General features: G+C 38.5%; 1 protein-coding gene across 1 annotated transcript in view; it reads right to left on the bottom strand.

The window, feature by feature from the left end:
* LOC311289858 (protein NLRC3-like) overlaps positions 1-14426 on the bottom strand; it is a gene marked incomplete at its 3' end in the record, with an annotated part of 63354 nt that overhangs the window by 7166 nt on the left and 41762 nt on the right. The window contains exons 7-8 of the mRNA XM_084408103.1: positions 10714-10887; positions 9343-9516 (exon numbers count right to left, since the gene is read on the bottom strand). Coding sequence (XP_084264229.1) covers positions 9343-9516; positions 10714-10887 — 348 coding nt within the window. The remainder of the gene's footprint in view (positions 1-9342; positions 9517-10713; positions 10888-14426) is intronic.

Genomic DNA, 14426 nt, shown 5'->3' with positions numbered 1-14426 from the left:
GCGATACGATACGTATCACGATACATGGGTCACGATTCAATATATTGCGATATATTTCGATACTGTGCATAAGGCGATATATTGGGATTTTTTAAAAGTAAAATATATTAAAAATATTTTAAAAAAGACATGATGTGCATAAAAGTCAAAGAAGATTACTTTAGGTAAACAATTCAGTACACAGAAAATCAAACTGCCAGTTTGGGATTGTGGTTCACAGGTTCTAAGTGAGCAAATTTTTATATGCTCAAGTAGGCCATAATAAAAGAAAATAGGTACAGTCCCTGTCACAATACAAAACAACAACGTGAACTGGACGAAAATGAATGAAAGTGGATGAAAGTGAACAAAATGAATGTGTCATATATTGAAATCAAGTTTTATGTGATAGAAGATTTTAAAAGAACTGGACGCGCGAATGAGGCGAACCACGCCGCGCTAAACGCCTCGTGCAGCAGGACCTCCAGACGCGCGTAAACGCGTCTTTGCATTGACTTAACATTGAAATCACTCGTGCCAGATGCTCTATTCGCATTTGGTGTGAACGATGCACGCGATTACATTTAGAAATAGACAAGCTTTGTTTCCAAATGCACCAAGCAAAGATATCCTTTCAATTGTATAAACTTTTATAAAACCAGCCAATATAATCACAATAAACACATAAAAAATGAAATATTTAACATATATATAACAACTGCACACCGTCTAATTTGTAAACAAAATGATTTAATCACTAAATCCAGCATAAACTCCGGCACAATTTGCATATGTTTAAACTCTCAAGACAGACGTCACATCCCGAACCTCACAGCAATTGGCTGCCGACTGCGTTTTTCGCTTCATATTTGTATAAAGGAACTGCCCAACTTTTTGACGCTCTCTGTCGCTCAGTCTCAACGCTTTCTCCGGTCCACTGTCAATCATAAAATGTCCAGTGGACACGCACTGTTATAGGCGAGCCTGGCGAGGACACTAGTGGTGCGTCTCAGCATAGCTATCTATTGGTAGGGATTTAAACAACATAAACGTGAACCACTGTCTTACGGTCTTACCATGAATATTTTTGGACGTAAAAAAAAATAAAATAAAAAAATCGATATTGCGTTTTTGAAAATCGATACAGTATTGCAAAATAAAATATCGCAATACTCAAGTGTATCGATTTTTTCTTACACCCCTATTTATTACAGGGCCTATGTAAGCAATAAGGTACAAGAGGCTGTGCTGTATCGTGAATAAGTAACGGCTGAAGGGCGTTGTTAGGCACGACGCGAAGCGGAGAACAATATTTCCATTGCAAACAATATTTTCAAAAGTGGCACTATCGCAGAAAGCACAACATAAGCATTGACAAAAAGCATCAAATGCACGTTTCCATTTTTTCAACAGGTCCACTTTGAGTCTTTTCCCCCCTCACAGATGGATCTGCATGGAGCCATTCAGGACAAGGAGAGAGGTATGAACTCCTCTTCCTCTTTTTGGGTGGAACCGCTAAGCCTTTCCAGTTTTCAACAGCTTTGTCATCTGTTGGATGGATGTTTGTGACAGTGTCAGACTTCCCAGATCAGGAAGCATCCATTTCTGGCCTTCCATCTACACTGGAGGTTGTGGTGGGTAGTGGATTGACTCCTGTGTCAACAACTGTCGCAACAGCTTCATCCTCTTCACCTTTTTCCACACTCTTTTGTTTTGCAGAAAAAATATGCATATTGCCTTCAATGAAGGACAGATGTCGAGCAATGAATCAAACTACTCGAATAGGCAAGTTTTCATGCTTGAATAGGTCACGTTTGATGTTTTTGAACTCGGCTTCGACATTGGCTGAACTTGCCACCGCATGTTGGAGCTCCGGAAAGTGCGGGATCATTACCCCTGTCCAGAGTGGTAAGTAATTTGCAAGCCAGATTATATTGGGAATAATCTCAGGAAGGAAGTGCATATTGTCATGATCACCGTTAGATACGGCAAGTGACCTGCTCTCCTCATATGTCTGTGACCCACTGCCGCAGGTCTGTCTGTGTATGGTCACATGGATCCACTTCTTCCAGGTCCGCACCCTCTACATCTGGAATGATGACACACTCTTCTGCAATTCAGGCTTTGAGGTATTTCTTACACCTTTCTGAAAGAAGGGGGGCTCCAGAGCTGTCACTGCCCTCTGCTTCGCTGAGAGCCACAATAGTAATACATCTTAGTAGCTCTCTTGCATCGTCCATGGATTGTGACATGAGAAGCTGAGCTATTGACCTCACAAAGAAATCTTTAATGCGATGTGTTTTTTTTTCAAGCAGTCCCACCGGCAGATCATCTTGATGCAGTGTGCAACATCAACCCGCACAATACAATACTTTTGCTGACTGTTTACCGAGTAAGACTCCACAACACTCATTGATGTAGGTCTTAAGATCAGGATGAGGAGTAAAGCCTTGACCAAAGCTCAGAGCAAAGCCAGAGAAAAGTCACTCACAACCTCTTTTGGAGTAGGTGCACCTGCGTATCCATTCTGTCAGCCAATGTGTTATGGCATTAACATCATGACTCTCTGACAGCATTTGCACCACTGGGACACTTGACAACACCCTGATATAGGAATACATGGCCAGATTTGCCATTTGGTCTCTGTAGTTTCCTCACCACTGAGCCAGTTGCATCAAAACTCTCAGTGGGGTTTGTAGATGTCTTTGATAATGTCTTGTACATATACATTTGTGTTTGACTCCAATAGTGACAGAAGAACTTGTCCAGTCCAATGTCTTTAATGCTACCACTGTGAGGTGCACTGTATTTTAACATCTGCAGTGACAAAATAGGATCCTTGTCGCCTAATTCTAAATAATTTCTCTCTTGCTTTGCTTTGCGCAGGGTGGCCAAATTAGGCAGATGACTTGGCTCAGAATCTCCAAAATCCATCAGCTTTGTTGCCTCTGATGCCCTCCATGTGGTTCATTCTACCCTCACACAGTTCTTTGGATATCTGCACACGCAAGTTACCAGACATTGCACGCTTGGAACAGCCAGTGTGCAGGGAGTCATCAGTGTTTTTAAGTGAACACTTGAACATCATTGTGCTGTTTATTTCAGGCTTTTTGTCACATTTTATGTGAATGTGGCCACAACACTCCTTACAGTTGCCTCTGATTACAATGTATTTGTCTGTGGCTGATGGATAGACCGTGGCTCTTTTAAAGGAAAATGTGCAGGGGCATTTCACTTCTTGCCAAATGTGATGATTTATCACATGCGTCCAGATACCAGGCTTCAAAATTGTGTATTCCCTTTTTTTTTAGAGAACTTGTTTTTGTACGTAACCGTTTCAGGCATAAATTCAATCCATTTCTGAAATGGAACTTCAAAATCAAAAGTCCAGCAATCTTTTGGACTGAAAGAAAAGGACCCTGGCTCAAAATCAGTGTCATCACTACTGACACTTGTGTCATGATCACTTTCATGAGTAAACCCTAAAGCAGTCCAGATGTTGTGTCTATTTAATTTAACAAAAGTGTAAAGTGCCTTTGCAGTGATTTTGTTGTCTATCTGTTTACTAAGCTCTGGCCTCTTTTAATGAACACAGGACTGTGAAAATGGAATCCCTGTCGACTAGTAAAACTAGTAAAACAACTCAATAATCCTGACTCCAAAATTTTTATTTTTTTCATCTATTACTGTATTGGTCTGAATATAAGGATAATATAATATATTAAGGATAATGTAGCTGGATAATATATCTTATATTAGGACCAATATGGTAATGTTGACCCCTAGATTGTCATTGTCTATTGAACAGAAAAGTCATTGCTAATACTAATATCACTAATTTAGCTATGAAATGTTAACTAGCCTACAGTTGCACATGTGACCCATGTTCATTTTCTATACTAAAAGGCAACTTGTTGCAACTGTAATCAGCATTTCATAGCTAAATTAGTAATATAAGTGTTATTAATGAGTTTTCTGTTCAATAACCATTGACAATCTTAGCTCTCTTGAATGTTGTACAATTATTCTTGAAGCTACTAATAGTGTAACTGAGTTTTAAAACAATGTATACTTACATTGGCCAGAAATTTGGATTAGTGATGACTTTTGTAGTTTGATATGTATCGACCTTTTCTTCACCTACTCTACACTATTTTATACAAGAGCATTCTTGAACAGAAGTGTCACTTGCCCCTAGTGGTGGCAGTGAAGTGTAGTAGATGAGACAAATTTTCTAAATAAATAAAAAATACAATCAGGAGAGACCAGTGCATGAAGTAAAGATAATTGTTTATTGAACAAATTATGTGATGACAGAAAGTCTTCTTCAATTCAACTTTAAAAATGTGCTCACCTCGAGGATATTTTTGCTGTTCTCGTGCCCAAAATTGCTGAAGTTACATTTAACTACGACTTGATGGCACACACGCAGAAATTCATTTTGCCCAGAGAGAAAGTGAGTGACAGAAAAATAGTCTGGCTTAATGTCTGAACACCATGACGATTTTAATAAACATTACAAAACTACAAATCACTGATAAGAAGTTGAAGTTCTATTAACCCTCTGGGGACCAAGCTGTTTTTGGGGCCCTTGAGATGTTCTGACATTTGTGCTTTTTTCAGTTATTTATAAACATGTTAATGGCAAAGGTGTAAATTCACTCTATATAGCACAAACAGGCCTACCATAATATGCGAGCAACATGTATGTAGATGTTTGTATTTTTAAGAGAATAATGTTTATGCGTGGTTATTTAAAAAAATAAAAATGAAAGTTGCTGAAATAAGACCACAAAACTCATACAAAATATGTGCCCACAAGACTTTTGACTAATGGATGTTTTCTCTTCGAGTTCTAGCTTCAAAATTATGTGAAAATAGTCTTGCTTTATCGTTCACAAAAAAAAAAATACATTGATTTAAATGGTGTAAAACAGGTTTTGCTTGGAAAGCCAATATGCGAGGGGGAGGAGTAGTTTACACCTTAGTCCCACCCACTCTGCATAATGACTCTGCATAATTAGCCATTCATTCAGGTGTGACACTGACTGAGCCACAATGCAAGGACAAAATATATATTTAGAAGAAGACTTATATTGACCATTTAAGATTTTGCTTACATCTATCTTGTAAATATGTTTTGCTATTTTATTAAAAAGGTTACAATTACAACAATAATTACAATTTCAGCAATATTTCTGCAAAAAAGTACTCTTTCTTTGTAAAAAAAAAAAAAAGATTATAGGCCTACATTTTATCATATGTATTCATTAGTTTGAGCAGAATATATATGAGCAGAAAAGCTTATTTGATGTGACAGTATATTCTACAGTAAAAACTGTACCCAAATCTAGTCAACAAAATGTTGTCTTTCATACTTCGCCTGACTGTAACGTTGTTTTTATGAAATATTAGGGCATAGCCTATAAATGTTAATTTGCAGTTTAATACGTTGCTTATACAAATACATTTTATTTCAACATATTTCAGTCGATTTTTACTCATCTCAGTAGGCTCTAGCAAAGCAGTTTATTCTTTCACACACAGACGCGCGATTCATATTTAGGCTAAACAGTCTTTACAAATATGTACCCTTCATTCATCTCACAGAAACGCGATTCATATTTAGGCTAAACAGTCTTTACAAATATGTACCCTTCATTCATCTCACAGAAACGCGATTCATATTTAGGCTAAACAGTCTTTACAAATATGTACCCTTCATTCATCTCACAGAAACGCGATTCATATTATAGAAACGCGATTCATCTTTTTGTTTACATAGGCCTACACTAACGTTATTCCATAACGTTATTCCATAACGTTATTCCACATTAACACTTGAGAAAGGATAACTTAGCCTACCTCACTCCTCAGCGGGATCTGCTCCTCATATCAGCACGGAAAATTTTCTCCATAAGGTAGGCTATATTATGCCTCTTTGTTTACAGCTGATGTGGGGGCGTTTCACAGACTGAAATGGTTCTCAGAATTTGCGTTTGAATAGCACGCGCTCTCCGGGGCGTGGTCAAATTACTTTTGAATGGCTTGTAATGAGCTCGACTGGAGTCGCTCTCTTTTTATACAGATTACAGAAGCTGATAATATTTGTTTTTTATATAAATTACTTCATTTAAAAGCTGCGATCTCAAGCTTTATGCCCGTGGGTCTGTTTCCCTGTTTGACTGAATTTTCGCGGAGTTATAGATCATTTTCGAACGCGTTTCAAATGGAAGTTTACTGACAGAGAGAAGGCAGAAATAGCATCATGTTAGTTTTTCTTTATTTGTCAAAAAGCAAAACACTTTATTTTTATTGTGAGTATACAGAAAAAAAATAGAAACTGAACAGGATCGATTGATGTATTACACGAAAATGAAAGATCAAAATTAACAGAGCATTTTGTGTTTATTTTTCATTGCTAAAAAAAAAAACGAGCAAAACGCGCGGGCGCGTTTTTGGTCCCCAGAGGGTTAAATCATCTTTATTAGCATCTAGCATTTTGGTAAGAGATTGAATAAATGACAAACCCGAAATAAAATGCAATACATCTAATAATAGGCCTAATAAATATAAACATTTATAAATTGATTTAATGTCTAATATTGTAAAACCTGACGCAGCACAAACAAAAATTTTACCAGCACAAACCAGTGTTGCATGTCGAAATGAATGAATTCCAAGACGTGCATAATTTGATGGGTTCGTTTAATCTTGTTCACTGCTTACATTAACTCAGCATTTATTCGCAGTCCACCAAAACATTGACTTAAACATATTTCCAGTATTAACCCCATCAAGAATTTAGAATACATATGAACTAAGTGAACAATAAAAATTAAATAAAGACATATGGGGGGGGGGCACTCTCTCTCTAAACATTAACATTAGCATTGTTATTATGAACCCCACACCAGCACAAACGAAGCACAAACGAACAAGACTATTTTGGGTGAATTTGGAGCATGTGGGGTTCTGAGTGACCTCAGAATAACCTAAAAATATTATTTTCTAAAAATCCAAACCGGCTCAAACGAAACTTTTTACTGCACAAACCAGCACAAACGGAGCACAAACGATTGAGCATATTTTGGGTGAATTTGAAGCATGTGGGGGGGGCTGAGTGACGTCATCGACCTATAATTCAAATATTAATATTTTAAAACTCAGTGCAGCACAATGTTTTTTTCTTTTTTTCACAAACGGTGCACAAGCGATTGCGTCTATTTTGGGTGAATTTGAAGCATGTGGGGGGGCTGGTGACGTCATCATCTATAATTAAATGTCTGATATTTTAAAACCCGACACAGCACAAATGAAACCTTTACCGGCACATACCAGCATAAACGAAGCACAAATGAACAAGACTATTTTGGTTGAATTTGGATCATGTGAGGGGGCTGAGTGACCTCAGAATGACCTAAAAATATTCTTTTAATATCTAAAAAACCGAAGCAGCACACTAAACTTTTTACAGCTCAAACAGAGCACAAACGATTGAGCATATTTTAGCGAAGGTTTGCGTTGGGTGGGGGGCCAACTCCACGCAGGTGCTTTTGTCTGATATCAGTGAGAGTCACGTCACCTCAGCTAATCCTGCCTTTTTGCCCATTTTCATTGACGACCAGCTCCGCCGACTTTGGGCTTTAAAAAATGCTCTTCAGAAAACTACAGGTGATGTCAAGGACACTACTTCCATATTTTTTTCAAGTGACAACTGTGTAACCAGTTTTAACGCAATGACAAAAGTTCGAGCATAGCATGCAAACTGTTCTGGCATTGCTGTACAGACGAGCACAGAACACTATTTGACCCAAAGAAAGAGAGAGAAAAAAACAGCTGTCCTATAAAGACCTCAGGGAACTGTGTCAACTTGTTACAAAGTTAAATATGACGGTACATGCAAGTCCGTGAGATTAATCAATGTAACTCCACAACAAAAATGTATCCACTAACCATTCAAAACCGTCCAGGTGCTTCTAAAAGTGCAACCTCTTCCTGAGTCCCTCCGTAAGGCTGCACTTCGCTACTGGTTTTTCTGAGATTTTGGAAGAGTAAAATTATTCCTGCGTTTCGTTATTGCCGGTTTATCCGAACCTCATATAAAGGATTGGCCCTCTTCTGAACGGAGACGGGGAGCAGCAGCTCAATTGCATTTAAAGGGACACACACAAAAAACTGCGAGTTTTTGTCACACCCAAAAATTGGCAAATTTGACAAGCTATAATAAATGTTCTGGGGGGTATTTTGAGCTGAAATTTCACAGACACATTCTGGGGATACCATAGATTTATATTACATCTTGTAAAAAGTGGCATAATATGTCACAATTTAGCGATACTAAGTCTTAGATAAGGGGGGCCTGCCCGATCTCAGTTTCTGGAACAACCTGCTTCAAAGCTGGAACGGCATATCTTTTTTCTAGAATGGCATTCCCGAATCGTCCGTAGCTTTGGATCTATTTACTGATGCCGCTTTCACTTAAGGGTCATCAAATGCGGTCTTAATGCACATTAGACTTACACGACTCTACGAACTAAACCACATTATACATTACTCACATCCTCTTTCGTTAACACTAAAGATAACTTTGTTACTAGCAAGAGTAAGGTAAGTTCACCGCATATCATAAACCTTGCCTATAAAACCTCCTTAGGCAAGTATACTATCTATACCAACTCTGGTTTTGGTGGTAGTTTCCCTTACTTATTTACTTCACAGCCTACTGTGCGGCTGCTTTCTCCATTAGGCCTATCCAGGCTATCTCATGCACCCAAGTTACCTTCTCCTCAACACGGCCTAACGTGGCCTCCTTTTCGTGACCTATGTGGTTTGATATCATGTCATTCATTAAACACTTCATTCATTGACCTCAGATCTAGCCAATAACCACTGGACATATGGAGTATTTAAAGGTATAGCGGAGGATGTTTTACTTCCTGGTGGGTAACCTATACTATTGGTCCTCCTTGTCAATCATTCTGGTGAATCAATCAAACTTTTCAAAAAGTGGAGAGGGCGGGTCTTATCTAAAATTTGGAAAGATCCTCCGTTATACCTTTAAGCCCGGATAACACCCATTACAACGTTCGCAGAAACTGACGCTGGTCTTTCTGGTAGAACTACTTTTCCTGTGCGTTTACTGAAAATAATTGCACACTTTAGAATGTTCATCAACCAATCAGAATGAAGCATTCAACAGCCCCGTAGTATAACTAGAGCTAAACCTCTATAAATTCTCAATAAGAACCTTATGTAATGTAGTAATGTAATCTATAATAAAGTTTAACTGGTTTGTAATAAGTGTAGATTGTAATGCTGTTTTTTGAGTTGTTTAATCAAAACTCTTCCTGGTCTACATACTTGAGTTTTTCCAGTCTGTAGTTTGGATCCTCCAGTTGTTCAGTGAGCAGCTTGACTCCTGAATCTCCTGGGTGATTGTAGCTCAGATCCAGCTCTCTCAGGTGTGAGGGGTTTGAACTCAGAGCTGAAGACACATAACCACAGCCTTCCTCTGTCACCATACAGCCAGACAACCTAAAGACAGACACAACAACAGTCCACATGACATTAGTTTGGCATTCAAATCAGCCTCTTTCACACAATGACCTGCGTAGTTTGTATTTTCAGCTGTATTTTCTGTAGATTCTAGGATCTAGGAGCAGAGGAATCTTTTCAAGGGTTCTCAAAATTTGTCTCTGACAGCCAAATTGTCACGGTTCATAGATCCGTGCGTTCATTTTGCGTATTTGTCGGGTGTGTTTGTAGGTGTTGGGTCTGTGTGTATGGTGGCTTGTTTGTTGCCTAGTAACCAGCTGATCACTCAATCAGTCATTCAGCTGCAGCTAGTCAGCTACCTACATCTAGCTGGAGTGAGATATGCTTGGTGTCAGTTCATCACTCTTGTTTTGTATTCTCACCTAGTTCCTGTATCTGAGTTCCTAGCAGAGTCATTCCTGCAATTCATTTGTGCTTCCAAGCAGCACGGAGATCATCCTTGAGTTTTCTTCAACCAGCTGTCCGGTCTGAGTTACCACGCTGTGTTTGATTCCTGTCTCTTCATCTCTCTCTCCTTTGGATCGCTGGTTTGAGTCCACCAGAGTATTGACTGTTCTTTCTGAGTTTTTTTCTGCTGTCCTGTCTGTCAATTAACTGCGTTCTTGCAATTGGATCTACGACTCCCTTTCTGACACAAATAGTGGCCAAAATCTTACTGTGTGAACCTGGCTTTAGGCAGGTCGCTCCACCAGCAGCGAACAGTAAAGGGCACCTAAGTAGTGAGTTTAGGTATAGGGGTGAAACCCTGAAGTGACATTTTTAATTTCTCTCACCTTAATTATCTCATTAACTTCTACACTGCTTCAGTTTGACTTTAACACTCTGGATGTGGATTACTGTATTTAAACACTGAGCAGTGTACATTACTGGGGATTTTGATGCGAGGAATCATCCTGGAGAAGATCGATGTTAAAGTAAGATTTTTGCACCAGAATGCAGGTAGCAAGGTCAAGCCCCAGAGATGATGTTAATTGGTGTGGTGATGAATATTGGTATTGAATGCATTATTTTTTGATTGCAAATGTCATTTGCAAAATGGTCAATTACATCCCTGCAAATGTTGTTTTTGTCTCTTGTTCTGGCATTCCATTGAGATCGGATTTGTTGACAAAATGTCATCATTATTTATTGTGATAATATATTTTTATATTAATTGTTTAATGGAAAACCATTTACCTCAGTGTCTGTAGCTGACAGTTTGTACTCTTCATTCCATCACAAAGAAGCTTCACTCCTGAATCCTGCAGGTCATTGTTACTCAGGTCCAGCTCTCTCAGGGTGGTGTTTGAGGATTGAAGAACTGAAGACAAATTCTCACAACACTGAGCAGTGAGATTACAGCTATGCAACCTGTGTCGAGAACAAAACAAACAGCAATATTAATGTGTTTTTCATGTAGGGTTTATAAAAAGGGTTCTCAACTCAGGCCCTTGAGATCCACTCTCTGGCAGAGTTTAGCTCAAACCCTTATCAAATACACCTGAACAATCTAATCAAGGTCATCTGGATTACTAGAAAGGTGCAGGCAGGTGAGTCTGATCAGGGTTGGAGTTAAACTCTGCAGGAAAGTGGATCTTGGGGACTAGTTGATCTTGAGTTGAGAATCCAGACTCAAAACACTTCTGTTTAGCTGTGCATTTACTGAATGAGCAGAAAGAGATGCATAAGGATGTAGTGTAACGACAAATTATAATCTTTTCCGAAGTGTTGACAACTTAGTGTTAACTAATAATTGTTATAAACAGGTACCACCAACACAATATTAGAGTATTCCTGGAACTGGGCGTTGTTACATTACATCCTTATGTATCGCTTTCTGCCAGGACTTTTACATGCTTTTCTCAACTCAGTGAAGTGATGTCGGTGTCCGGGTTAGAGGTAGCATGAGCCGTCAGGCAAGTGTTATCTAAATAAACTCCTGATGTACTTAAAAACTTTTCAATGCCTCGTTTTATGAGTACAGAACCTATTTGTACTACTGTAGAAGTTTGGTACCATTCTGGGCATTATTAGTGGGGTAATTTACGAGATACAAATTTGTAGCCAATAGCACCTGCACTATAGCCTGGTAATACCAAACTCTGCTACTTCGCTTTGCTTCGTAGACAGAGTCTGGAATGGCATAATTGAAAAGCGTTTTCTTTCTCGCGGGGGGCGGGGGGGGGGGGGGGGCGCTTGTCTGAAGTTTAAAATCATTGGTTACCTGTAAGCCAATCACATAACGTTTGGTTATGACATGTGTTATGCGCAGGCTCAGCCGCATCTAACTTCCACTGTAAACACATGTATGATGCGAAAACAAAACCATTGAGAGAAATACCGGAGTGAACATGGCTGTGAACGACTTTTGCAGATTATGTGAAGTAAATCTACGCATCCACGGTACAATCAGCGTCTACGTAACGGCTCTCAGCCCGCCCTCTGTTCGTTGATTGGCCGGCTGTTTTGAGGCCGGAGGAAAACGGAAAGATAGGTCGCTATCTCAGACTGAGTACAGAAGCGAACTGAAATTGAGCGGAAGTACGAAGTCTGACGTAGTCAGGCTACTTGCACTAAGCATCCGGCAGATATCTCTGGGGGGGGGGGGGGGGGGGGGGTGTTTGGCTTGAGGTCATGGTGCAAAGGACCCTAGGTTGATTTTACTCCGAATCATCCCTTTAAGTAGGTATAGATACTGATACTTTTGACTTGGTACTTGCTGAGACCGATACCTGTATTTTCACTATATTTGTAACTTTTTAATATATTGGGTAGAGAAACCAAAAGAATATTAATCAAATTAGTTGGCTTAATTTGTTTAGTAAATATATATTACCTTCAGTTATTTTCATGCTTAAGCATGTTAAAATGTATTGTATGAGCTTCTGTTACCCTCACTGTTCTTTTTATTGCTCTATCATATTTTATTTTTCATTTAATAGCACAGCACATATTTAGAGCCGCTCCAGCAGGGCTCAGTGCTGAGGACTGGGTCAGTGGTTAGAATTATTAGATACTAGTGACATATCACAATTCAATCAATCAATCAATTTTTATTTATATAGCGCCTTTACAACAACCAGAAAGGTGCACAAAGCGCTTTCCATAAAACACATAAAAAAAAAAAGGCAGCAGGATGTAAAAATAGCAAATTAAAGCTAATTTAAGCAGTTAAAACAAAGTAACTAACACAAAGACTAAAAACACAAAACAAGTGGTTACATGTTGAAAGCCTTCCTGAAAAGAAACGTTTTTAACTGCGATTTAAAAACACTAAACACAGTTACGTTACGAAGGGAAGTAGGTAAGGCATTCCACAAAGTAGGTCCCTGGATGGCAAAAGAGCGGCCTCCAAACTTTTTGCATCTAAACTTAGGGATAATCAAAGAAGTGTTCTGAGAGGAGCGGAGGGTTCTGGCAGGTTGGTATACATTGACCAGCTCGGAAAGGTATGCCGGGGCCAGACCATTGATGGCCTTAAAAACAAACAACAGAACCTTATACTCCACCCTAAACCGTACCGGGAGCCAGTGAAGTGAGCAGAGGACGGGGGTGATGTGTGAATGTTTATGGGTATTGGTAAGGAGACGCGCTGCTGCGTTTTGAACCATCTGAAGACGGTTGAGAAGTGATTGGTTAAGCCCAATGTAGAGGGCATTACAGTAATCTAGCCTTGAGCTGATAAAGGCATGAATAGCTTTTTCTAGATCAGCACGGGACAGGAATGATTCTCTATTCCAATTTTGATACCACATCAAAAACTACTAGCCAAATAATGTCGATTTAAAACATTATTAAAGACAAGTAAGAAGTTCATAATAAAATAAATAAATCAAACAAATAATCAAATTAAAAATAGCACAAATAAATACAATAGAACAAAGAAAGGCAACAAATTAAATAAACAGTTGTTTTGGGGTTTTTCAGGTAGGTCTAGCAATAGTTTTCAGGTATATAATTTGATTAAAGGAATCAAATGTGAAATAATACTGCATATTCATCACTGTATAAATTAAATATCGATTAATATTTTATAAAGTTAAAAAGTTATTTAGTCAATAGCAGGGAGTGATTACTGTGTAGTTTGATTAACAATCAGAAACATTAGGCTTTTATTAGGCCGCTGCAGACCGAATGCACATCCAATATAGCCTGCTGTACTGTGTATGCATTTTCTTTGATTACACATATTAAGATATAACCAACTATGTTTACCAGGATGCTTGCTAAGATGGATGTTTAACAGAATTTAATGTGAATTTGTCCATTCAAGCGCAAGACATGAAAGAGAATTCAATTCAATTCACACACTGTCTGAGGCACTTTCAGGGCGCGCTTTGGATGTTTGCGTTCATTAAATTCCTTGACCTGTGTGATAGAAATTTTACATTTAGATGTGTTCTTTTACTTTTAGATGTGTTCTTTTTTCTTTTAGATGTGTTCTTTTACTTTTAGATGTGTTTTTTTACTTTTAGAAGTGTACAACTTGTATTAACATCTTTCACTTTATTTGTACTCATGAGCATTTGAAGAAATATATTCATATAAGCTAAAGCACGTTATTAAAGATATGTAATCAAGTATTTTAGAAAAGCATAAGTTAAGACAAGCTTGCAGGGACAAAATGTTCTGAGTTATAGGAGACTAAGTAACAAAGAGACTATACGCACTGAAGTGACCCTGTGTACTTCGAGTGTCCTTTTGTGAGCTCCAAGTGTGAAAGTATGTGCGTAGCTTAAGATCAAAAATAGAGATATAAGCAAAATGTGTGAAGAGCTGCAGCTAAAAACAGGAACTTGTATCTAGCCACGATATTGTTCTGTCTAAGATATAATATACGCCAGACAAAGAGAATTGAACGAGATGTCTCCTTTTAAGGAATTTATCCTTTGACACAGATGAAGCCTATA

The sequence above is a fragment of the Rutilus rutilus genome (assembly GCF_951802725.1).
Source record: "Rutilus rutilus genome assembly, chromosome: 4".
NCBI lineage: Eukaryota > Metazoa > Chordata > Actinopteri > Cypriniformes > Leuciscidae > Rutilus > Rutilus rutilus.
This window is presented reverse-complemented; position numbering and strand designations above follow the sequence as displayed.